The sequence below is a fragment of the Zosterops lateralis genome (genome assembly GCF_965231275.1).
Source record: "Zosterops lateralis genome assembly, chromosome: 8".
Lineage (NCBI taxonomy): Eukaryota > Metazoa > Chordata > Aves > Passeriformes > Zosteropidae > Zosterops > Zosterops lateralis.
Window position 1 is genome coordinate 21,199,635 of NC_139768.1, and position 25,154 is coordinate 21,224,788.

Here is a 25,154-nt window from a genome sequence, read left to right on the forward strand (position 1 = left end):
AATGCCAATAGTTACACAGCTGCCTTGAAAACTGAAGACTTTAAAATATTAGGGTTCAATTATACTTTTTATCACTTGTGATTCACTTAGCTAAGATAATAGCATGTTTCATGCTTTCCTTGTAACCATCAAAACTTGAAATTTGCTTTGGAATGAGGGGGTTTTTTTATGGAAGTCCTTCAGAAGTTATAGGTACAGTAGTAATAAAATTAATTATTTCCAGTTTTGTAAAGAGATTGTGAAAACTGCAGCACTGCTTTTAAGGAGAAGGTTTTGTGATGTTTTGTTTTGTTGGTTTGTTTTTGTTTTTTTTTAGTATGTTGAAGATTGACTCTTTTCTGGTTAGGTCTTTTCATACTGTTTGACCAAGGCACAATTGACCCTTTATTCTAGAAACAGTTTGTGACTGAATCTGGCAGGATAGTGCAGTAGCAGAAAATTGGTGACATCTAAAAAAGAAGAAATAAAACTGAAGTTACAGTGGCTTTAGGTGAAAGAGGGATAGGAAGGGAAGTGAAGAATAAAAAATAATAAAGCAAAGAACTGGAGGTGACTGGGGAATTAGGCTGAAAAGGGTCAGGAGATCCCAAATGGGCAGAGAGACTCTGGAGACCAGAACAAAGTTGTGAGTGATGCAGAGAGGAAGGCCAAGACTAAAATCTTAAAGGGGCTCATGGAATTGAAAAGAAGAGTAGCAGGGAGAGGCTACCTGAAGAGAAAAACAACAGAAGATATTTGGGCAGAAGGAAGAATACAAGAGGTGACTCTGGGAAAATATTAAAAAGAGGACAGAAAGGATTGGAAAACTTCATACAGATATATATATACATATATATGTATATATATATATATATAAAAAAGAATTTGGAGGAAATGTAAGTGAGCTATATGATGCAGAATAACAATGGACAGGTTAAAGAATGGTATTTGAAACCAAGGTTAGCTGACACCTTTTTCATTTTAGACAATCACAAGTTACAATTGCAAAGGTTTTTGCTTTGTGTTCTGTGGCATTATCATGCCCCATTAAATAACTGTCTTGTTACCTCCCAGAGGAAACTTTGCTTCTCCCTATTCCAGTAAAGCAATTTAAGTGGATACAGAACCTCCTCATATTCTAGAGTTTTATATTCAAAGTACTTTGTACTTGTGTAATATACTGATAGGATCTTATTTCACAATTCTTATCCCCTTAGAAATATTGTCCCAGGAAAGCTAACAGGTAGGCTTTTTAAAGAGCTGTCAGCACAGGGGAAAAATATTGTGTTTATATGTATGGTTTTCCAGAAAGCCTATTTCACGTTGGGAATGTCTAGCTAGAGAGTTGACCAGAACTAAACCTCCAAAAGCCAGAGAAAAATGTTTCAATGTGCTATGGTTTTAATTGAAATATCTCTGCATCCATTTTTCACCTTCGACACAATGCTCTCATACAGTGGTCCTAGAGATAAAGCCATTGAAGATTGTATTTGAAGGAATGAAGATAGTTTTTATTGGTGTTCTTTTAGGGTCGGCCACAAGGACTGAATAATGCTCCCAAAGAAATACGTTTGGATGAAGATGACTGAACATGCAGATCCAAAGGCCTTTTAGGATGTGGTGAACCTTTGGCCTTGGATGAAGAATGTTCTTGGATGAAAGAACTCCAGCTGAAAGACTTTGTCTTTGCCTTATGCCTTGCAAAGATATGAAAGACAGAAAGGAAGCAAAGATTCGCAGCTGAATTGCAGGGTGCAGTTAAGTGGCTGACACTGGCCTGCAGCCAGCCTGCCTCAGTACTGTGGAATGTCATGTGCTTATACCCCATACCAGTCTCCTGGGACTCCCCAAAAGCCTCACACACATTTTTTATATTTTTCTGCTTTCTGTTTGGAATTTGTATTAGCAAATTTTAATTACATAATTTCTGCAATGATGTTAGCAGCTCTGGGGTTTCTGTATGTCATGTGTAGCTCTAAAATTCAGAAAATACTTATTTATGCTTGGTTCATTAGATTATACCATGATTGTACCTGCAACTAAACAAGCAGTTAGCTGATAATCTTAGTTTTTCTTCATGGCTAATGACTTGCCTAGGTTTAAAATGGCAAGAGTTCAGTACTTGAGTCAATGAGCTGACATTCACAATGTGGTCAGCCACGGCTGCCTGGGCATTCAAACAGATTTCTTCCTTGAACTTCTGTGTTAAGTCAATAGAAGGATATCTTTGTACATTTCCTAACTAAATATTCAATACTTGAAACTTGATTATACATTTAATTATTTCACTTCTTGAAGTGTCCTTATTTTCACTTTATAATAAATTGCAGCTCTGTTAGACCAGTTATGTTTAATATCTTAGAATGACTTGAACCACAGTGTTTGCTAAGGTTGACCTTCAAACAGTGTCTGTATAAAGATACATTGCCTAACCACATTGGTTACCTTAGTAATTCTGCTGAACTGTAAAAAAACAATTATTGCATACAGAGAAATATTCTACCAAAGTTGAAGGGCTCATTTTGCCTTTGTCTCTCCTTGAATCAATCCACATGGGGAGAGGTTTAGTGATTTTCACTGTCCTGGGTAGTTACGTAATTCTCCTGTTGTCATACCAAACCCCACATCACAGTACCCTTTGTACCATCTGGGCTTGCTTAGTCTGCAAGAATTTTCAGTATCTCTGTTCTAAATGTGACCCCAAGCCCATGTAGTCACCACAATTCTCAAAAGACAGACCTGAACAGAAACTCTTCCATCAAAAAGTGCATCCTCCTCCAGGGTAGCTTAGGTAAGCCTAGATTTCCCAGATAAGGACACATTAGTTCTCCTAAATATGCTCTGCCACACAGAGGTTTTCTTCATCAGCTATTTTTTCCTTTCCCTCCCAGCTGGTCTAGCTTTACAAATGCAGTTCTAGAAGCTGTTTTTAGCCAAGGAGACTTTTCCATATGATGATATGGACAACTGCCCCTTAACAACCCTTAGCTTTTTGCCCCAAGAACTGGAACACAACAGTGCCTGGCTTCAACTGGCGGCTCTGCTTGCTTTTCTCATTGTGTCTCCCTGTGTCTCTTCCTCTCCCCCTCTTATTTGGCCTTAACTGTTCATACAGATTGTGCATGGCTACTGGAAATGTCAGTTACTGCAGGTTCTCTTTGCTGGGCTGATTAAGACAAAATAAATCCTGCTGAGGTTTATATATGTGTGTTTGTGTGTACAGATTGTTAACCTAAGCTGCTACCAACTTGTAAAAATGCATTGAGACTACTGGAATGTGTGTGTACATAAAGAAAGCTAGAATGTGAGATATCTAGGTGCTGGGGTTAAACTCCATTGTTTATCATTGGTTATTCATGTACTGATGATGTTTTGTTACTGATCAAATAAAAGAAACCCTTACCAACGCTTTGCTACTGAGTAGTGTGTGTGGCAAAGAGGACCAGAGTATTTCTCAAACAGAAGACAAAATACCAGAAGATTAGTTTGGCTTGACCAAAACAATGTGTTTTCACTGTGATCCTGCCCAAAACCAAGTCAGTCATGGACTAATTTGAAATATCTATATGAACTTAACTTCTCTCCATTGGCACCATAAATATTGAGCAGTATTTCTGATTTTGAAAATTTCTTCCATGTCAGATGATGTGTTTGTCTGGCTCTGCAGCTTTTCCTAAGATTGGAGCTTCCTCTGTTTCTGGGCCAGCAGGGGAGTATTTGCTCCTTTTATAGAGCTATTTTCTGTGTGGTTGTAGTGAGCACTTTGCTGAAGATCCTGAAGCAGAGAAGTTAGCTGGTCAGGTATGTGGCTTTCAGTCCAGTTTAGTGTTTTGTTCCTCAGATGCTGGAGCTACCATGCTCTGTTAAAGATGTGTTGCTGCTCCCCAGAGGTGAATAACAGTCAGAATTAGACCACAAGATGTTTCCTTTTTCACATGTTTTCCAGATATTCCACATATCCATCTATTTTCACCTTGTTTTATGTATCAGTACTACTGTTGTGTTAGCAAAATGGTGTTGTGTGATCATCTCTTTGGTCACTTCATGTAGCTTCATCTCACTTGGATGGAAATTCCCATGTTTATTTACTACTACTCTACATAATTAAGAGTACTGTAAATCCATGATATAATTTTGAAGGAACATTAGAAAGAGAATTCCTATAAAATCCTGCATGTGAGGATTTCCTCTTGTACTTCTCATTTGATGGAAGTGCTTAGAAGTTCTTTAATCAGCTCTGAGAGGTCTGTCTTCACATAAAAAGGGCATGGCAGAAAGGTCTTCTGTTAGATCCTCTTTTTGGTCTTTTGTTGTTTTTGGTATTTTTTTTAATCAGGTACCTAAAGAATCTCTCTTTTGACTTCCTTTAAATCTGAACTTCTGTTCTTGACTCTTGGTTAGGAGATGATGCAAGATGTGACTTACTCATCTTTTGTCTAAAAACATTGAGTCAACCTTAAATGAATTTATATGGGGGCTTTCTTTTTGCTCCTATTTTCTTCTGTTTGCTTTTGTTTCTCAAAGAAAAGCGTAAGGGGTGACATATCTACTCCACACAGAGTAGATGCTGGGCATTGGGGATTCATTTATCATGAAGACAAAACATAACAAAATCCCGAGGCTGAGCCTGAAAGTCAGAGAATTTGATCAGGAAAGATGATGCACATTTTCAGAAGCCAAAGTATTTTATTATTGGAATGCATCATTCAGGGAATATGATAGATTTTCCATTAGTGGAAGTCTTTGATCAAAACTGCATATCTTTCTAAAAGAGGAACTGCCTCAAGAGCAAGCAGCTGAGCTGATGCAGAAATTATTGAATGAAGGAGATTTGCCCTTTTCTTTATGCAGGATGAGTCAGATGTGGGCACCATAATACCACAAGTAGTAGTAGTTATTGTATAAAAGTAAGATTAAACTTTTTCTACAGAGATGGCACTCGGAAAAAATTATTAAAATAGAGCCTAAAGTGCTCTATTTTATTAAAATAAAGCCTCCTGCTACTGGCATCAGAGGATGTGTATGAAAAATAGTAAAGTTAATTTTAAGGGTAACCTTGTGTAACCTTGTGTTAATTTTAAGGGTAACCAGTAATGTCAGATGAAGCAGACAGATGCCTTCATGTAGGCAGAAGACTTGGAAAAAATTTGCAACAGCTTTTGTCTTCACAGGTCAGAACTGTGTTCACAGGGTGATGTTACTGTGGAATTTCTTCTTTGGTGGGTGAAACAGTTACCCAGAAAGACTTGGGGGCTCTAGGTCCTTTTCAGGATGAAGGGTTGAACTGTGTCAGGAGAGGGACACAGTTGTCATGACAATATCTATGGCGTGAGTATGACACAGTCCCTTATTCAGTGCTGAGGCACTGTACTTGCCAGTGGCCAGAAGTGCAGCAGGAGAAAAAATCCTGGCAGACTGGAAATTAGGGCACCAACCTCTGCTGGCAAGCAGAGAGTGAGAGATTTTGCTTCTAGAGCTATTTTTAAAGGGGAGGTTTATTTGGGAGGTTTTGTTTCTTTTTCTTTTGTTTCAGTATTTGGTGTGGAGGAAATTGCTCTCCATGCTTGGGCCATGCTTTTTCTGAAGTGACAGCTGAAGCCTGCACCTTTGGCACCCATGCGCCAAGAAAAGGCTAAATTGCCTGGATTTCTGCTGGGTGTGTTCACTGGATTCCCACTAAGTAGAGCTCTGCTATCACATGGTGCCTGTTGCAGGATTTAGTCACAGCATCGTCATCTGGATTACAAACATGTTACAGCCCTGGACCCTGCATGACCTTAATGCTGGACAGAACAACTCCCTTTAGAAATTGTGGTTTTAAATGACTCAAATTACAGAATCCATTTTGCAAACTGAGATGTTTTATGAATTTTTATGTGCAATCATAGTCTTCCCATTGTAGCATTTTATTCTTCATAGTTCTTGTTACTGGATATAGTTAATGAGAATCTTTTTGTAGTACAGAGCCTGCCTCATAAATTAGGCTATTTTCAAATTGTGTTTTTTTACCAGTATCTTCATATAATTTCCAGTTGTTTTTCACAATTTCAGAGATATCTAGAGGTGTTTTTCTGCTCTGGGTAGTAATTCTTTTTCATTCCTGGAGGTATGTGATGGTCACTGATCTCCCAGATCTTACTTGCCTTTTTTTTTTTTTTTTTTTTTTTGTCTTCTGTGTGTTTGTGTATCTGACCTGTGCAGAGACAACTGAAGCTGGAAAAGTTTTGCAATAATCAAGCCTCTCTTCTCTTTCTGAAACAGAAAGCCTTTTAAGGCTTCAGAGATGAAGTTAGTATGTTATAGGCCTTTCCCTTAGCCCTCTCCCATGATTTTGCTCTCATTTAATTAATATAATTGGGCTGATCTTTTAAGCAGTGCTGCTACTTACCCCAGATCTCTTTAGCTTCACTTTTACTACCTTAGTTTTTAGAGAAGAGGTATCAGAGAAATTACCAGGTTCTAACTTTGTTTTAAGAATGTCTTGTCCTGTTAGATCTCTTCTTCCTGAGGAAGTTAGAACTTGCTTTCACTGTGTGTATTTTTATTGTAGAAGTCTGTTACTGTAAATGTGGTCATATTATGAACTTTCATTGATAAATGCCCAATACTCCTCCTCATGATAGGAACAGCCACTGTGCTTTCATGAGCTGCTGTTGGTACATGATGGGGGAGGAAGGGGAGGAGGGCAAGTGCAAGAGGATCTCCAGGGGATAGTTTTCCTTTGGGAGTTAGGGGAAGATTTTCCTTCATCACATTTAAGATGTGGTGTTTTAAGAGCCTGAGAGAGGCAATTTGCTCCTGGAGAGTTTCTGCAGGCAAAGCATGAACTGTGAAAGGCTCTTGGCACCAGGACCAAACACAGCAGCTCTGCTGGTCTCATTGTCCCTTCCCTCCATTGTCCCACCTGGTCCTGGCGTGTCACAACCAGCTTTGAAGGCAAAGCCTTTTGGGGTATTTGAGACCAGGCTGCAGTTCTAGAATTGGTCTGTAATTCTCCTTTGTGTGTTGAGCTTCATAACGAGCCATGCTCCCTCCTCGTTATTGAAATGTCACATTTTGACATCTCTCCTTTGTATGAAGTTTTGTATTCTCTTTCTCTTCAACAGTGCTTCAGAAATCTTTAGGTTCCTTCCAGCCCCTTAACATTCTGTGAATTCTTAGCTATGGTAAAATAGATACCTGCTTCAGAGCCTTATAGCTGACTTACTTCCTATTGCTCCTTTCAAGCAAGAAGGGTAAAATGTAGCTTTTAAAAGTGTGCAAGTCAGACTTGAATATTGTGATTTCTTTTTTCCCCCCAGGTACAGGTAGTGTTACCTGGAAGCTTTGCCTGGGGTCTTGGAGGGCACTTTGAAGTTAACATGCAAATTTGGGGAAAGCATGTGTGCACATAAATTCTATCGCAAGATTTCCATGGAAGTTTTAACACAATTTTCAGGAATTGTTCTAGCAATTAAGGCATTACTTTTGAATATTCTGAGGTGAGATGCCAGAGAAAAACCTTGTGTTATTTTATGTCTTAACTTATGTCTCAGTTCTTACATAGCAGGATTTTTATAGATGTGAGTATGAAAACAGGATGTGAAGTGCTTTAATGACCATGACTTAGCAGATGTTTCTTTTCTATCCTCAAGAAATCCGTCTTCAAAATTCATTGTTCAGACTGAAATGCAAACATTTTTGTTATCCTTATTTTTTTCCATTTTTCTCCTTCATCCTCTCACCCCCAACCTCACCCCCAAGATTTCATTGCCTACTCACAAGAATATTTACTTTGTGAAAGTATCCACAAGAAGAGAGGCTAGAAGTGGTAGTCAAGTGATGGGCTTCATTTTGTACCAAGTCATACACAATTTAGTTTTCAGATAACACAAGAAAAATCCCAAACAAGCCCAAAATGCAATATAAGTTGTCAAAAAGCTGACACTCTAAATACCAGAAAATATTAACATCTATTGTCAGGAAAAATACAAAGTATGAATCACTCCATCTCTGTGACACATTTCAAAACTGCTACACACAGCACAAACTATAGTGTTTGATGCTATCAGGGATAATAGTACTTGAGAGTTCCTCTCTGAGCACCCAGCCTTGCTACTAAAATGGTTCAATTGTCTTGGCTTACACTCTAGAGCTGCAGAAAAATTACAAAGATTTTATGAGGTCATCTTTGCTAAAAATGAAAGCTGATAAAGAATTATTGTTAATAACTTCAATCAGAGGGAGGATAGTTGCATTTTTTTTTTGTATTGCATTCTTATTTTAAAACAAAAGTTATATCTACATTTAAAATTTTGATTTATTTCCTTGGAATCTTGCTGAATATTTTTGATATGCCTTTTTTTATCAGTTCAGTTATGTCCTACCTAACCCTGTATTTTAATTCCTTCTATTGTCAGGTTCCTGATAGGCACATCAGGAATGATTCCTGTGCTCAGCAGCCATGTCAGTCCTAAACAGAGGAGTCAGAAATATGTCAAGGAAGGCTAAAATATAAAAATCTTGCCTGTCTGAAAAGCTTATGAGGAATTGTCCTCCTTTAGCAAGGCCATCACCTTTGATTTTTCTTGCATTGCCCCGAGCTGGGGGTCTCCTGTGCTTTGAGCAGGGGCAGGAGCAGCTGCAGGGAGAACTGGAGGAGATGAAAGCTTTTCTCTAAGTGGCCCCTTGCAGCCAGCACCTGGTTTCAGTTGCAGGGAGAGCAGTGAGAGATGAGTATCCAGAGTGGTTCCTCCTGTATATTCTGGAATGGAACAGTTCTATTTGGCAATACCGAAGGGGAACAAAAAAATAGTTGTAAAGATTTGTGTGGGGAAACCACTGTTATTTCCAGAGAACACTATTCAAAAGAGAAATAAGCACAACACAGGAAGATTGTAAATTATATAGGGGGGTAGTGGGAGGAGATTATTTTTTTTTCTTGAACTCTGTCAGGTGCTGTGATCACTGCTCTGGGATTTAACTAATTAAACAAACAAACAAAGAAACAAACAACTTATTTTGGTGGATGTTTGGTGGTTTTTTACATGGTGTTTGTGGTTAGGTTTTGGGGGTTTTTTTAGGGTATTTTTGGTGGAGTTTTGGTGTTTTGGATTTTTTTTCAGGGGGGATGTGTTGTTTGGCTTGTCTTGTTAAAGGAAAAAAAGCACTTCATTTTACTTCTAGGGAAATTCAGACATAGTAGTAGAGAAAGCACTGTGATATTAATCCTGTATTTTTTCCATTTATTATTCATATAGAAGAAAGAAATGTAATTTCTGCTGTTAGTGCTGACTTTTACCCTAACTGCAGGTGTACAGTTCCTGCCTCTGTAATGAAAAGTTAGATAGAAGAATCTCTGGGAAGGGTGGTTTCAAAATCCCTGTGGTTACTGAATGTTGAAATGGAGCAGGTAGCAAGAGGGAAGAGAGAGTACAGAACATCATAAAATGATGGTATAAATATTATCCTATGAAAATAAGACAAATTAATTGTAAATCAGGAGAGAAAACATAGATCCTTACCTATGTTGCCTGGCATACAGAATGCATCTTTGAGGATGAAAAGGTCTTTGTAAAAGCACTTTCAAAACAGAAGGGCATGGTTTCTGTGTCTCTGGTGTTAACTGCAGTATTAAAAACACACACAAAAAAGTGGTTTGGTTTTTTTTTTTTAATTATGTTCTGTTCAGGTTGTTTTCATTATTACAATGTCTCAATTGCCTCCAGCTGTTCATTAAGGAATGCAAATAGTGTGCAACTTGTAGTTTGTTCTTTTGACCCTGCACATATAAAGGCTCTGAAAAAGGATGGCAAGGAACTGATTCTGTTCAGTTTTGCATTTTCACCAGCAGGATTGCATCCCTTTTATCCGGTGTCTGATGCCTGTACAGAATTCTAGGAGTCAAGGGACCTCCAAGGGCCATTAGAGACCAAATTACAAAGAGCCCAGCTGAGTGTGCAATTACTACAAAGCCTTTTTTCTTAAACTGGTTAACTTGAAGACATTTGGTGTGGATATAATTAAAGTAGAATGGGAGGCAACACAATTATTTTCTTTTGGTTTTAGAAAGAGAGTTCTGATGAGAGATTACTTTTGTCTAGCAAGATCTACTTTCATTCCTTTCTTTAGTGAAAGAGCAGAGGATGGTGCTACAATTAAATCCAAAGACATTAAAAGGGCAAATCCGACTTTTTTTAAGGAGGAAAATGCATATTGGATATGATGGTGCAATACAGTAGAATAACTTCCAAAGACAATTAATGTAAGTACTGCTGTTGGAGAGAGGTGAATAATGTAGGTTGAAAATAATGGTTGAGAATATGCAATCTGAAGCAAGGCAGTGCTGGAAGAACATTAAGGTGGCCTGTTAATATAGTCTGATTTCCGCCATGATTTCATGTTATTTTTGAAACTTCTTTTTGGGAGAAAGCAAGATTGTGAAAAGTGCTGATGATATAAGCAGCATGTTGGATGATATAGCCTGAAAATGAATACACCAAGAAATCTTCAAATCAAATGCAGTTGTGTCCAGGAGGAAACAGTTTGCATCAGAAGTGTTCTGTAGCTTGCTGCACAAGCTTGGCAGCCCACACTCACTCTGCTCTGTGTTATCTTATTAACATTATTATTTGGGAGCCAGAGTCAAACACTTATATTGGGTAATAGTTATGACTACTTGACACAATGTCAGCAAAATGCATTTTTTTAATGTAATTAGAATTTTGACAGGAAAGAGAGGAAGAGGCAGAAAATGAGAAATTAGTTATTTCCTGTACCTCTGTCATTGCACACATTAAGCTTCACTGGTACATTTTGCATGATCTCATGGCAGCCCCTTCACAGCTGCCTGATCACTGTCAGATTTAAAGACAGGATGAGCCAAACAAGGGATGATGAGTTAGAAATGTTGCTGGTTAAAACAGTAGACCTTTTAGATTTTCTAAATCAAAGAGATCTGAGGCGGAATGCTGGATTTCTGATCTTGCTGGGGACCTGGAGTTGTGAAAATAGAAATTTTAAATAAAACTTCCCTAAATTTTCAAGTACAAATTTGCACTCATTAGTCTGGATTCTCTGTAGAATAACAGTGAAACTTTATTATCAAAGGAAGGCAGTGGAAGTTAATTCTTGTAAGGATTTATGATCATAATAAAATAAAGTTTGTGTTGTTGTGTTTTTTTCTTTCCTTTTTCAGAAAAAAAAAAAAAAAAAAAGAGGTTATTTTCTCCTTTAGAAGAAAGATTAATTCTTAAAGTCTTTAGTATGGTGCTCAGATTTCAGAGGTCAATGATCTCTGCATACAGGCAGACATCTGCTACCAGACCTCCGTCTGGGACAGATACTGGTGAGGCTAATGTCACTAGGATAAAAACAAAAGGAAAAAAAAAAATCTAGTTTTTCCTGTGTCATCTTGGAAGAAGCCATTCATTAAGAAGTGGCATGTCTGCTTATAAGAATCGAATAATAAATAAGGTTTTCAGCTAAGTACATTTATTCATGTAAATACTGAACGGCACTATCTAAATCTTCTCATAGGATTTTTAAAAAATCAGATAAATTCATTAATTTTTTCTCTTCTTGGTCTTCGTATCTTGGTCTTTGTATAATTTGATGAACTGTTATGCTCAATTTGGATTGTTATACAATTGCAATTCCAAGTGAAATCAGAATTCCCAACCACAAGTGCAAGCTTATGGTAAGAAGAGTCCTTACCCTGACATGTTTATTTTGTACTTAATCAGAAGTGGGCAAGGAAATGGAAAGCACAGAGGTGATGTTACTTTAAAAAGGGTCACAGAACAAGTAAGTGACAGAGCGGAGATTTTCCCAGCAAGATTTCCTGAGATGATCCAATCATGTGAGGCTGAACTCAGCAGTCTGGGATCTCTCCCTTTGCTTTAGGTAGAGATCTGATAAAAGAAAACAAGTTTGGTCAGGGCAAAACACTGACTCAGATTAGGTAAATAAGTGTGAAATCCCTCTCTTGGTTTCTCTGTTCCTCCAGTTTTCTTTTTCTTTGTAAGAGTCACATATTGCTTCCAGATATAAAATTGCTCCAATCATATTTTAAGTTCCGAAGTGATTATGATCAGTTACTTCAAATTCGTGACTGCCACCTCTTGAGATTTGAAGTAATTAATAATAGCCTGATGATACCAACTGCCACCTTAGTTTTCTTCTAAGATCACTGAAGTTGGTATGAAAGCCTCCCCTGTTCTTTCCTCTCAGGCTTTTAACAAAGGTTATACCAAATTACAAATAATATTATAATACACTTTTGTGTGTGGTCCTCCTCCAAGTTTGAATCACAAAAAAAAAAAAAAAAAAAAAAAACAAAAACACCAAACCAAAAACCCACTTAATTTCTGTATTTCACTGGAAGTTGAACCTGAATTTTGATAGCAAGTACTTTGGTCAATATTGCATCTTGCTAATGATCTCTGTGTTCAAATGTGTGTTTTGTTCCTCGGGCTAATGCTGCAATCAATATGTGTGAACTTGTCCATTATCTATTTGCACTGTATTATTCAAACTTAAATGCCAGGTTCTCTCCGATAATCTAAACAGAACTCTAACCCTGCACTGTTCAGTAATCTCCTTTTCCTAACTCATGTCACTCTCTTTTAATCAGATACTCTGATTCACCCTCCTCCTCTGACATTTCAAATCCCTGGCAGCGTGCTATGTTTAGACAGTGTCATGGCATTTTCTGCAGATGACGATAGAAACGTGTGGGTTTTTGGGTGTCTCCTGTTAACAGATGTGGATGGCTAGATAGTAATCAGGTTAATTAGAATGAGGTGAAATAAATCTCAGCTTGAAGGCATCGTATTCCACTGGAGCTGCTGTTGTGGCAGATACAGCGGGTGAAGCTTGGGTTGAAAAGTCCCTGCAACGTGGGTTGTGCCGACCTAAAGCACAGCATTTCATCTCCCAGCTGACAGCAGCCCAGCCTTCCATCTACAAAACCAAGCTGCTTTTCTGGTTAGTCATAGCTCTTCGTACACTGGGAAGAAAACCATGCTTAAGATTGCAGTGACTCAATCCAGAAAGTTTTGTTTAGAATTTCCCCTTCATGTAGTGATTTCTCCAAACATATTGATCTGATTGCTCTAAATCCATCAAACCTTAATAAAGTATGGATGCAAGTTGTCAGGTGATGAGTACAGATTTCTCCCACTTAAGAAAGTAGTGCAATATTGAAATGCACTGTTCCCTGAATTCTCACACCCTATTCTCCCAAAATGATGTTTAAAAAAAAAAAAAAAAAAAAAAAAAAAAAAAAAAAAAGGGAAAAGCTCAATAGGTGTAGTGTTTCTTTCCAAAGACTAAAAATTGTCCTTATCAGACTCACTTGTTCAAAGATTAAGCCTATACTGATGAAAAAGACTTGGGGGGGGAACTATTTTATTTTTTCAGTGTTCTTACAAGATTTACCAGTAAAATTTATGTGGTTGATAATATTAATGGTATGAAATATATGGGGGGAGGAATAAAATTAAGAAATGTATACATTTTGAAAAAATGTACAGGTATGATAAAAATGAGTCAAGTTGGATGTTTGATGAAACATCCAACATATGGTGACAATTTCTGCCACTGGTTATTTTATAAAACAGGGAACTGCAGAGAAGCATCTGTTACCACAGTTTTCAAACAGAGGAACTGTGAATATCTTTTGATGTATCCTGCATTAGAACATCACTCTCAGAAGGGTCACGCTGATACTCCCAAAAGTGCTCCATAAAACTTTTTTTTTTTTATATATATAGATTTCACTTCTCACACCAAGAATCATGCATTTTAAATAAGTGGACTCTCCTCTGGGCATGGGGGTTATGGAACAATTCTGTCGAGTTGCTGTAAGATTAATATATATATATATTCTGTGTTTGCATGAGACACTGCTGTGAGAGAAACAGTAGCTAATGCATGCTCACATCAATGGCAACTTATTTTTATAGCTGCTGCCAGAGGTGTTTATGTGTGTGTGTGTGTGGATGGTAAAGGAAAATATATATTGTGACTGGAAATGGCCATCTACTGCACCACTGTTATCAAGGCATCTGAAAGCCTCTCTGATTTCTCTTACAAAGCCCCATCTTTTTGCCTGTTCATTGTCTCTAAATGTTACTTATCCTTTCTTTTTTTAAAAATTCATTTCTTTCAGTTAGAAAGTGCAGCAAATTAGCAGGTATTTGCAATATAGGTAGAACAAAGCATCTGCACAGCTCTATGGAAACCCCTCAACAAAATTACTGAAACTTCCTAGCATTGCACTAACATAAGTGCGCCATCCAACAGACATAACTGACAGCTCTATAATTTTACTTTCCAACATAATGTTCTTGGAACCTCGTAAAAATTCAAAATGAGTTCTTGCTAACAAATCCACAATGCTATATGTAGTTACATTCTCCTCAATTGCCAGTGAGAATTTCCTTTCAAGGCCAATTTAAAAGTAGATAGAAAGAGGGTCAAATATCATTTAATCTTGATAAATGTCACCAAAAAAAAAGGAAAATTGTTATTATAAATTGGATAGATACATTTCATGCTGTACTTTGAAATTCTTACTTGTCTCAAGATCAGTGGTGTGCAAGTCACTGGAAAATGTGTTGGGGAGTGATTCTTATACTGATAGAAGTGTATGAAAACCCACTAATAATTCATAATAGTGGCATAAGGGGAGAATAATAGATTGTATCTTGTCATATGGGACTACCTTATTATCTAACCAGAAATCAAACTTAATCATATTAATCTATATGAGATGTTTATAAACTGTCAGAAATTAAGTCATAGGAGAATAATACTACTTCATAAATCAGTAAATGATAGCAGTTAAATAAAGTGCTGAGATTTTTGTAGGGGCACATGGAGTGTACTGTTCTCTTTCTTGGCTTACACCCTCTCTTTTTTTATCCCTTTTTTAGGATTTTTCTTCTACTGGTTGAATGTTTAGAAGGGGGAATATATAAAATGTAGAATTTATGAGAGCTTCTGACATTTATGGTACTTTTGATTAACACTTTTATTAGTCTTGTCTGAAAAATAATTCATTATTTCAACTTTTCTTTGTAGTTCTCTAAAAAGCTGCCATGATCATCAAATAGATCAGGGGATGCAATAAAAGCCATACTGCCAGTAGTAGAACATACTGTCATATAACCATTAAGACTGTTCTAAGAGCCAAAATGTTGGAACTAAAAGTATTTTTAATGACTTGAAATTGCTTGAAGTGCTTTCTCAGAGCTGAAGGGTGCTGATTTATTTATCTAGTGTACTTACCTAAATTAATTTGGATAGAACTACTTCGGTTTTAATCCTCTTGCAAGTGAAATTTATGGTAATATTTTTCGATGGCAGATTATATTATGTCTGAAGGAAAGAGTTAAATAGTACTGGGCTGAGCATTTTCATTAAATAAGAAAACATGAACAAACTGTCCAAAAAAGCATTAAGAAGCACATCTTACCTGGATCACAGTAATAATTTTCAGAAGTGACCTTGCAGGAAATGCAAATGTCAGTGCTATCTTCTCTCAATCTACTTTTAATTAGTGTTTTAGCACAGCAAGCCAGTAACTCAAGTACATAAGCAGCTGTTTCAAGTAATTGTGTATCATATCCAGGTGAATTAATTTATTGTTACAACTTCCTTTCTCTTTAGCACACTTACTGTGAGGAAGATTTTATGATTTCAGAAAGAGTTCTCTTCATTTATCCACTTTCTGTTCTAGAAAGTCCCAGGCCAATGAAACCTTCCAGTTCTAGTATCACTCACAACTGTGCCTAATTAATTTCCCTTCTTAAATGTGTCAGCATTATGCAATCTCTGCCAAAACAGCAGGACCTGAGGACCTGGTTGTAACTGCAGAAAACTGGACAATGCCACAGAGCTCTGGAGGCATGTGGTGCTTTTCCCTGGCTGTGAGCAAGTAGTGAGAGGAGTTACTTTGGCCTTCTGGTTTTCCTCATTGCTGAAGTTGAGGGGTTTTTTAGATCAAGGCAGATAAAGAGCTGATATACTGAAAAGCCTCTCCCTGGTAGGGAAGTAGTGGTCATTTTTCCTGCAACAGACCCAGTCTTCCAGAGAAAACTGAGACAAGGTGCTTAAGAGGTTGGAGATATATATCCTGCTTACATAAAATTTAACTTGCCAGCCTGTTAATCACATACTCTGTAGGAAAAGAAAGATTTCCCAGAAAAGCCATATATTTTATTAAACTAACTAATGTATTTCTGAAATAAAAAAACCAGGCCAGCTTTCAGGGAAACAAGACCTCTCAAAGTCTGAGAAAAGAAATTACAGTCTTCCGGTTAAATACAGGTCTTAAACAAGTTTGATTAGTATAACATAAATGGTTAGTTTGGGTGAAATTAGCTCCTATGAACAAAATGCAGACTAGATAAGGAATGAGCAGTTTGATGTTCCTGGCTGGTTAGCAGGATCACTGGCTCTCAATATTTTCAGTCCTCTGCATCAGGCTCTATCATTTAGACCTTTTACCTGTGCATTTTACTGGTGCCCCCCAACTGCTTGAGCAATAACTCTGTGAAATGAATTGAGGAAGTATTGTACTCTAAAAAATACCTCAATTTGCTTTTTTTTTTTTTTTTTTTTTTTTTTTTTTTTTTTTTTTAAGGTAGATCATTGCAGCAGTGCAGCTTTCAGGGTGAATGGTTGTGCTGGGAAATCTAGCAGGGCAATGTGCTGTGATGCAGAGATGACAAAGGAAGCACCAATCCCCAGCCCAAGAGATGAGCAAATCAGTGCACAGGGAATTTTAAATGAGATGCTGTGCTCTAAAGCTGATATCTTAACACCACCTTTTCTTCCATATGAAATAATTTACAGTGATTTTACACTAAAGTACCACCAGCAGAAATGGGGTGCCATAGCACATGCTGCAGAGAGGGATATATCCTTTAACCTCCAAACTAGAAATCAACACTGTCATTAAAATAGATTTTCAAAAGTATCCAAAGGCCCTTAGGGCCTGAATATGTTTGGCAGGGAAGAAGGGAACTGGAGCTCAGGTGCAATAGAACAAAAGTGTCTGTTAGAAAAAATTGAATTAATTTGAGTTAATGGCCTTTCTTCCATACTATTTGAAGTATTCAGTGTATCTACTACTCAGTATAAGAGCTTTTTCATTGAAGACAATAAGCTAAAAGGCACTATATCTTATGAGAAGATTTACTGATGCACAACATGATTGTTTGTATCCACTTGAGAGGAAGAAAAGAAAAAGGGGGTAACTGTCCTAATACACGGAAAGCAACAGCAAATCTGGAAAACAGTCCTTCAACACTCAACCCTTTTCATAATCATTCATATTATGTGTAGGCAAGTTGATGGAGTAGATTCTAAACCTCTACAAGAAAAATTGTTCATTTTATAATTTTATTTGTTGCTTTGGGTTTCTATTCTAGTGATTTAGAGCTTGTTGGCATTTGTAGGTTTTGTGGTTATTTTCGTTTTAAGGTAGTAGTTAACAACACTTGGATGCTGGCTAGCCCTAACCTTTGTTCTATATTGTTATAAGTGATCTTTAATTCCCCCCTTTTTTCTCTTGTTGCTATGAACTCTGCTCTGGTGTAATTTTTTGCAGTGTGGTTTGTGTGGCTGCCTGGAAGGGTGGCAGCCACCTGGGCTGTGCTTCCACAGGAGCTCACCACAGACCCTTTGTTGTTGCAGGAATCAGCAGATGGACATCCTAATAGCCAGAGACAGGGTTGGGGACAGGCTCCTGCTTCCGTGGGACAAAAAAACCCCAGTCCCTGTAGCTGCAGAAGAGGAGCACAAGCAGCAGCTCTTTCTGAGCTGGAGAAATGCTCCAAAGCAGTGCAGCTTCGGTGGGAAGTGCAGGGGCTTTGCCTCGCCCCTGCCCCACAGTCCCTTGCCAGTAGTTTTGCTCCTGTGAGGAAATGAGGAGCAAAATGCTCCTGTGAGGAAATGGGGAATGCTTTCCCTGCAGCACCTCAGCTTTCCCCTTCCCAAGGTGTAAGGTGTGACCCTGAGGGCACGGCTCAGGCTCTGCAGGCAGAGCACAGCAAGCATCACAAACAAACACACAGCAAACTCCCCTGGTGACACAAGTATCTTGTTTGGAGTAGAAGAAGCAGATATGAGAGCAAAGCAACCTAAACATTTACTGTTTAATCAAAGGTGAATTCTAGTCCATCCATAATAAATAATTTAATTTAATCTGTCATAAAATCCTATCTTTTATGGCATTTCTCTTTCCTTGGCATTGCTTTTCAGTTAGAGGTTCCCATGCATTAATTTGCCTGAGGGAAGAGGGGACTCAATTCCTTCATAGGGTACAAACTGATATGTTTGCAAGTATTCTGTGTAATGTACATATTCACAGATGAAATTCATCAATATTTCCTACTTCCTCTTGCATTTATAACACCATTTCCCAACCTTTTAACTTGCCGTAAGTTTTTTATATATTTAATTCTATTCAGAATTTTAAAAATATTTGACATAGCTGTTGAACCCATTATTGTCTTCATTTCCCAAAAAAATCACTTTAATAATAGCCTGTTCACTTTTAAGAAAAGGTTCACTTTAAAGGAATAGGCTTGTTATAACCTAAGTTTATGTGCATTTTTCCCAGCATGCTACCTACTGATTTAACATTCAATACCAACTGCAACTATAATTATCCTGTAAGATCTTCAGATATCAGGAGCACTTAAAAGTTTCTTACACTAGTGAATTTTAAGCTTTAGTAACTACTGTACGTTGTCAACAAAATCAGTAGTGTACCTTCTTGTTTTATTAATTGCAGGGAAATCATCTGCATATAGGAGTAAAGGATAATTACCCAGCTAGTGGCTCTTTCACAACAGTAACATTACTTGGGTTTGTTTTGAAGGAGTTCAAAAGAAATGGTCAAGAGCTGGTTGGGTTTTTTTTTTTTTTTTTTTTACTCTGAGATTTTGTGAAAAAATTCTTAAAGGAAAGGTATATCTTAATGCATAAATTTTGCAGAATGACTGACAAAGTCGAAACTTCATTTCAAAAAGCACTAGGGTTTGTTTAACTCTGTATTTTTAGTATCCAGAGTTACTGAACCAGACTTTACTTAATTAATAACTATAGGATGTGAGGCAGTTCCAGTGCTGCTTTTTCTATTAACTTGCAATTTCCTCTAGGAAATGAATAAACTGGGGGCTGTGGGGGAGGGGGGAGGCATGGCTGCTGAGAATAAATGTGGCACCACCGTGCATCACCAAATTCATCTGAACGAGTTAAAAACCATGGGTTATAAATTGAGTAAGTTCAATTCTGCAGCTCGTGGAACACGTTTTGTAGGAAGAACAAAAGCAGAATTTCCAAGATGAATAAGGACTGAGATTAGAAAAGCCAAGAGATCATTTGTAAATGTTCATTGAAAGAGTACTCCCATATTAAAATTCATTTTACCAAGTGTTTATCACTATCAAAGCCACATGTACATCCAATGCTGAGACGTTTCAGATATAATTCACTTTTTTTCAATGTAAACCTATTGTTTTCATTGAATTTGTATTTTGTCACTGAAAGCAGCATCTGGAATGCTCCAGCTGATAACAATTTTGTAAGGCTTGGGCTAGACAAGAGTTACCTTTGTTTGGAAAATCTACCAGGGAAGTGTAAAACTACTGAAGCCTGTGGCTATTTCCTGAAAGTTGTGTTAGATCTGGAGGGGACTGAACCTTTCCAAGCATTTTCCACATGGCTGAAGAAGGACAATACTAATACTTGGTGCTATTTAACAAATAACTTAGTCATAGTTTTACCTATTAAATTCAGGATAATGATGTTTTTATTCTGTGTTTTAAATGTTCTAATTTCAGGAGGCTATAACTTATTTATAGGGAGGTTTTGTAGTTAAGTCGTTCAATTGATTGTAGGGACTCTTAATTGAAATATTTTGTTGTCAATTGTTATCCATTAAGAATATCACTGAAGCAGCAATGTTATGTATTTTAACACTCCAAACACATTAAAATTTTCTGGGTCTTTTTCAAATTAAATTTTTCAGGACATACATTTCTTCATAATGTTGATAATTTTCAGTATTTGAATAGAAAAGAACCATACTTCTGTTCCTGTATAAACACCTATTGAATGTGTACTGTGAGTTTTCCACATGTACTAGTTATTGTCTGTATTTATAGTGCACATTCAGTAAATATCATTGTTGAAGCCAAAGGAATTAGGCAGCTATCAGAAAGAAGACTTATGACTATACCAACCTCACATTTGCTGCAGCAGTTAATTGAATGCTAGTGCAGTTCTGTTCTGAAAACCCCCACCTAATAAAAATATTTTTTTCATTATCTGTATGTAAGCACAGGGCAGTAAGAATCTTCTGTGGTGTAAACCACAGTGTGAGTCCCAGTGTAGTTTCTCATTTAACTTGTCCTCTTTGAGGAACCATCCCTGCCCCCCATTTTTTGTTAATAGACCCTTATGGTCAGTGCCTGTATTTATAACATCAGTATGTGGATACCACTTTAACACATTTATCTTTTGTTATATTTAAGTTCTGTATGAGTATCTAGTCATGTACCTGAAATTATTCCTTGTTCTTGATTAACATGTGCTCGTGAGTTCATCTGAGTGTGTCTTGTTATTAAGCTTCTTTATTAAACTCACCTTTTAATTTCCTGAGTTAATTAAAGATTTCTGTTATTTTTACAGTCTCCCTAGTTGTGTGATGGCAAGTGTAGTATGTTTTACTCATTTGGTTGCTTGTAATTTATCATGCTGTCAACGGAGCTGTTGAACTTTTGTTTCTGTTTAGGTATTAGTAATGAGTGACTGAAACAAACGATGTTGTAATAGCTAACATGTATTTGTAAATTATATTAAAGTGCTGTCTTTATTTCAAGCTGAGCATAGACATTGAAAGAAAAGTGACATTTCATCATTTTGGTCTTTGTCAAGAATACAGTATAATAGTGTTGGTTTAAATTTAATTTTCCTTAGTTCTAAAGAGCTAACTTCATTTTTTTTATATCTGTTCTTCTTGTAATAGGTAATTATATATATTTTATTTTACATCGTATTTCTGTGTTCTGCTTTTATTATGGACTAGTGGAAGAGCATCCCTTACTTCCAGATTTTTGGGCTGTGTGATGCAGCTTCTTAAAATTTTTGGCTATTTGGAATTTTTAGAGAAATCATTGTAACCAAATATAGACAAAAATAATATAATCTTTTAGCCTTCATTCTTAAAAAAAAATTTAAAATTTAAGCATGTAAAAGTCTTTCCCAAATTATTATGTGCTGCAGAGATGGTGGTGGTAAAGGCATTGGATGCCTGTGTACACTGGAAGTTATAGAACCTTGGTACCAAAACCCAAGGAACTAGAAATACATCACCCTTTTATTTATCAAATCCAACCCAGACAGGACAAATGGTGAATTTTTGATGAAAATTATAATGGAAATTATTAAATCTGAGAATTTTACAGTTTTCTATTTTTCAGCCTAATCCTGTGCCATGTGCTCTGCGATGACCTTGCTTGATCAGGACCTCACTGTGGTCCCTTCCAACTTGGCCCATTCTGTGATTATGCAAAAGTGGCTTTATAGTCAAAGATTTTTTGAAGAAAACTTCTCTAAGAGAAAAATTTCAGATTCCTAAATTACTTATTTTTCTTAAATGTATAATGCATTTAGAGTGGGTAATTTTGTGATGTCAGTTAGTTCTGTGCTTTCTTCAGCAGGACTTGCATAAGCTGTGACATTCAGGAATAATGTGGCCTTCCTAAAGTGATATTCACTGAATTTTTTCATCTTTTCTATGTGTGTGAGATAGAGTTTGGGAGGACTTGATTACTCACAAATGAGCAATATATGAGTTATAGATCACACCAAACAATCATCAATAAAAGCTCTGTAGATCACATATGCAGATTATGCATATGGTATATATTTCACTGCAGAAAAAAATGGAATTTAGAGACTGTGATATGGGTTGACTTCTCATATTCTTAGATTATGAAGCTAATTCTTTAATTTGTGTCAGCCTAAATATAAAAAAATCAAAGCAGGTGTTGTGTATCTTAGTGGAATGCTGTGAAACTCCCAGTTTGGGTTATCCAACCTTTTAATTTCCAGCTCCTAGGGCCATTAGGTAGGAGGCCCAAAAAAGGCCCAGAAGTGCTCAGTGTGCTGAGTGAAATATCAAGTGTATATACAATGAGCTTTTAGATAGGTTCCAGATCTTTAAAACTGAGAAGCGCCTTGACATTTAGAGCTGGGGAAAACTGTTACAAAACACATTTAGCTATTTCTAAAATCAGTCTATGTCTCCCAAAGAGGAGGGTTTTTTTGTCCTACAAGTGTGGAACAGGTGAACAGAGGTGCAATGGATTATATCTGACACAACAGCTGTGGTGATGGTCTGTGTGGGATACAGGAGAGTGTTAATTTAATCATCTGCATGTACGTGGTAATGGGAAGGAAAGACGTGATAGATGCAATATTGAAGAGCTCTGGTAATATGTTTTTAGATGATTTGATGAGTTTAGTTTCAGAAGAATCTGGAAAATTGCAAAGACAAGATGTCTCACGTTACACAATCTGTTGCAATCAATATGAAATGGATGTGCTATAACAAATCTGGATCTTGGGGGAGATCACTGAGTCAGAGAAACATAGAACTGCAGAAAAAGGTTAGATCTCTGATTTGTGCCTCTGCTTCCTCCCTTCATAAATTTTTGTTTCCAACTTTTGGTGATTAGCAAGTTCATTTTATGTCTTTATTTTCTTTTCAATTCCTAATGATCCTTCTCAGCTCTTAGAAACTATATAATAGGGACCTAATTACATACAAGTGCTGTTCAGAAAACAGCTCTATCAATTGGAGAATTAAAGACAAAATAAAGTTCTTTGAACATGAGAGTCACAATCATCCCTTGCTGAAATGTTGGTGGAAAGCATAAAACAGTACCACTGAAATATTAGTACTAAATCAAAATGAGTATGTCTCTAAAGTCATATATGCCAAGTTATGTGGATTCTGTCATGCTTGCTGCTCACAGGACATGCTGTGGAAAAGCAGTCACTTCCATGTGTTTTGTGCAAATGGTCCAGTGTTTGTGGTCATCAAACAAAATCTTTTTAGTTGTGGATTAGCAGAAAGTTGGTAATACCTGTAATTTATAATAAGGTACTGAACAGAAGAGGGGAGGATGAGAAATAGATATGATGGCGGGACTGGAAGTGCCTCAGAGTAGCTGTAATCCCTTCCATGTGATTGAGTGGCACCCTTGATGGGCTTCTGTGTGGTAAAAATGAAGAATGCCTCCTGCCACACGCTGGTGAGTTATCTGCTTGTAAGAACAGAGGAGATGGTTTCCTTTTGTGCTAGGAATTGCTCCTAAGCATGGACAATAACAGTGTCTGTCTCTGTCACGGCCCTGAGCAGCCCATAAGGAAACAGCTACAGGGTGTGCATCAAGTCTCTGTGAGCAGATGTGGTCCATAACAGCATGCTGGGAATGGGAGAGGTATAAATATAGAGTGCTTTTAGTATATAATGCCAAATATGTTAGAAGAAAAAAGGATACCCTTATTGCCCTGGCACATGAGGTGTCCATGAGAGATACAGATTTATTAGGGAGCTTTGTTACCCTTTTTGAAGCTGGTGAGAAACTCCTGTGATCTCTGCAGAGTGTACAAAGTGCTACAGTATAAAGTCAGGGAGATGTGAGCTTTGAAAACAGTCTTAAAGAAGACTAATCTTGATTAAAAAAATCAAAAATGCGAAAGAATTTTCTAGTGACCATTGGTGTTCTGGAAGACCAGGATCATGGGAAATGCACAGAATAATGTGTTTTTCTCTGAGAGGGGAGAGAATCCCCTATTTTTTATCTGCAGAAGTAATTTCATTTTTAAAGACTGGCTCTCATGACTTTCATCATAGGAAATGTACGGTCTTCTCTATCCTGGCTTCCTACAGCTCTGGAATACACAACTCTTAGTGCCGCTAAAGCACCTGACACCTCCTGGGAGCAACAGACACCTGCAATTTTTAAAGCTTTCTCATAATAACAATGATTCAATTAGAGAGAATCCAGTGATCTGCAATCTAGACTGTGAGTCACTTGTCTTTTTCCAATTACTTTCTGTATACTGAGAGAAGTCAAATATTTACAGCGGAGCTGAGAGGTAGCAGGAGGCCCTTACCAGCCTTTGCTACCTCACAAGAAATGCCTGAGCCCTGTTATTGAGCAAGGGTTTGTTTACAGATGGTTAATTAGGGACCTAACTGAATCTTTTAGAAGGACAGATGCAAGTTGATTAACATCTATATCATCTACATGAGTAGCCTTTAATAAGAAGGCTCTTACAAGAAAAAATAAAGTGATATATCCAATTAAAATCTTCAGCTTGCTCAGCAGTTCACAGAAAATTAGGAAACTCTAATGAACAAAAGCAGGCAAGCTGGAGGAAAATTATAACTATACAAAGAGGCCTTTCATGTGAACATAAAAAAAAAGTTTTAAATGTATAAAGAAAATATAAAAATAAACCTCAATATTATAACAATTGAATGGGTGAAATGTTAATGATCCAAATTAAGTCTGTCATTATTAATATGTTCAAATACTTCTTGTCATTGAAGATTGCCAAAAGATAATTTTTTTCTTAAATAAAGAAAAATATTAATCTATGTTTTAAATTACATTACTTATGGTAAATTCATAGAAGTTTGAATAAGGACAAAACCAATTGGAATGTGAAGGGCAAAGATTGCTTGAGCAAAGAGTGTTAGCTGATAAACAGACCAAAAAAGATAGTGTTTGGAATTGCAAATTTCTACACTAGGTGATTCTGCAAAAACAAGGACTTTACAACAATCAGAACTGGAAGTCATCCAGAAATGTCACAGCAGAAAATCAGGGACAAGGGAACTGGAAAGAGTAGAAACCATTCTGGCAATTTATGATCAAAAAGAACTAAAAGACATCTATTAAATTCTTAAATGTATTGATGGCTCTAGAACCTTTTAGTGCAACTCATTTCAATAGACATTTGGGGAATTGTGAGAAATTGCTCTGTCTGGGACTGAGGAGGTTTTTTTCATGAAGATTTTTCATTCAAGGTCTTTGATGTAGCTTTTATTCTGCTTAAATTTTTCCTCCAACGTCATATTCCAGAGATTTCTGATAGCT

The 25,154-nt window shown here is 37.0% G+C and overlaps 1 protein-coding gene across 3 annotated transcripts in view; it reads left to right on the forward strand.

Moving 5' to 3' along the window:
* Positions 1 to 25,154, forward strand: part of ATRNL1 (attractin like 1) — a 442,299-nt gene that overhangs the window by 353,044 nt on the left and 64,101 nt on the right. The window contains exon 28 of one of the 3 annotated variants that reach the window (XM_083866027.1): positions 1,509 to 2,223. The exons of the other annotated variants lie outside the window; for them this stretch is intronic. Coding sequence (XP_083722153.1) covers positions 1,509 to 1,568 — 60 coding nt within the window. The 3' untranslated portion in view covers positions 1,569 to 2,223. Of the gene's footprint in view, positions 1 to 1,508; positions 2,224 to 25,154 lie in introns of those variants that run through there. 3 annotated transcript variants of the gene reach the window in all.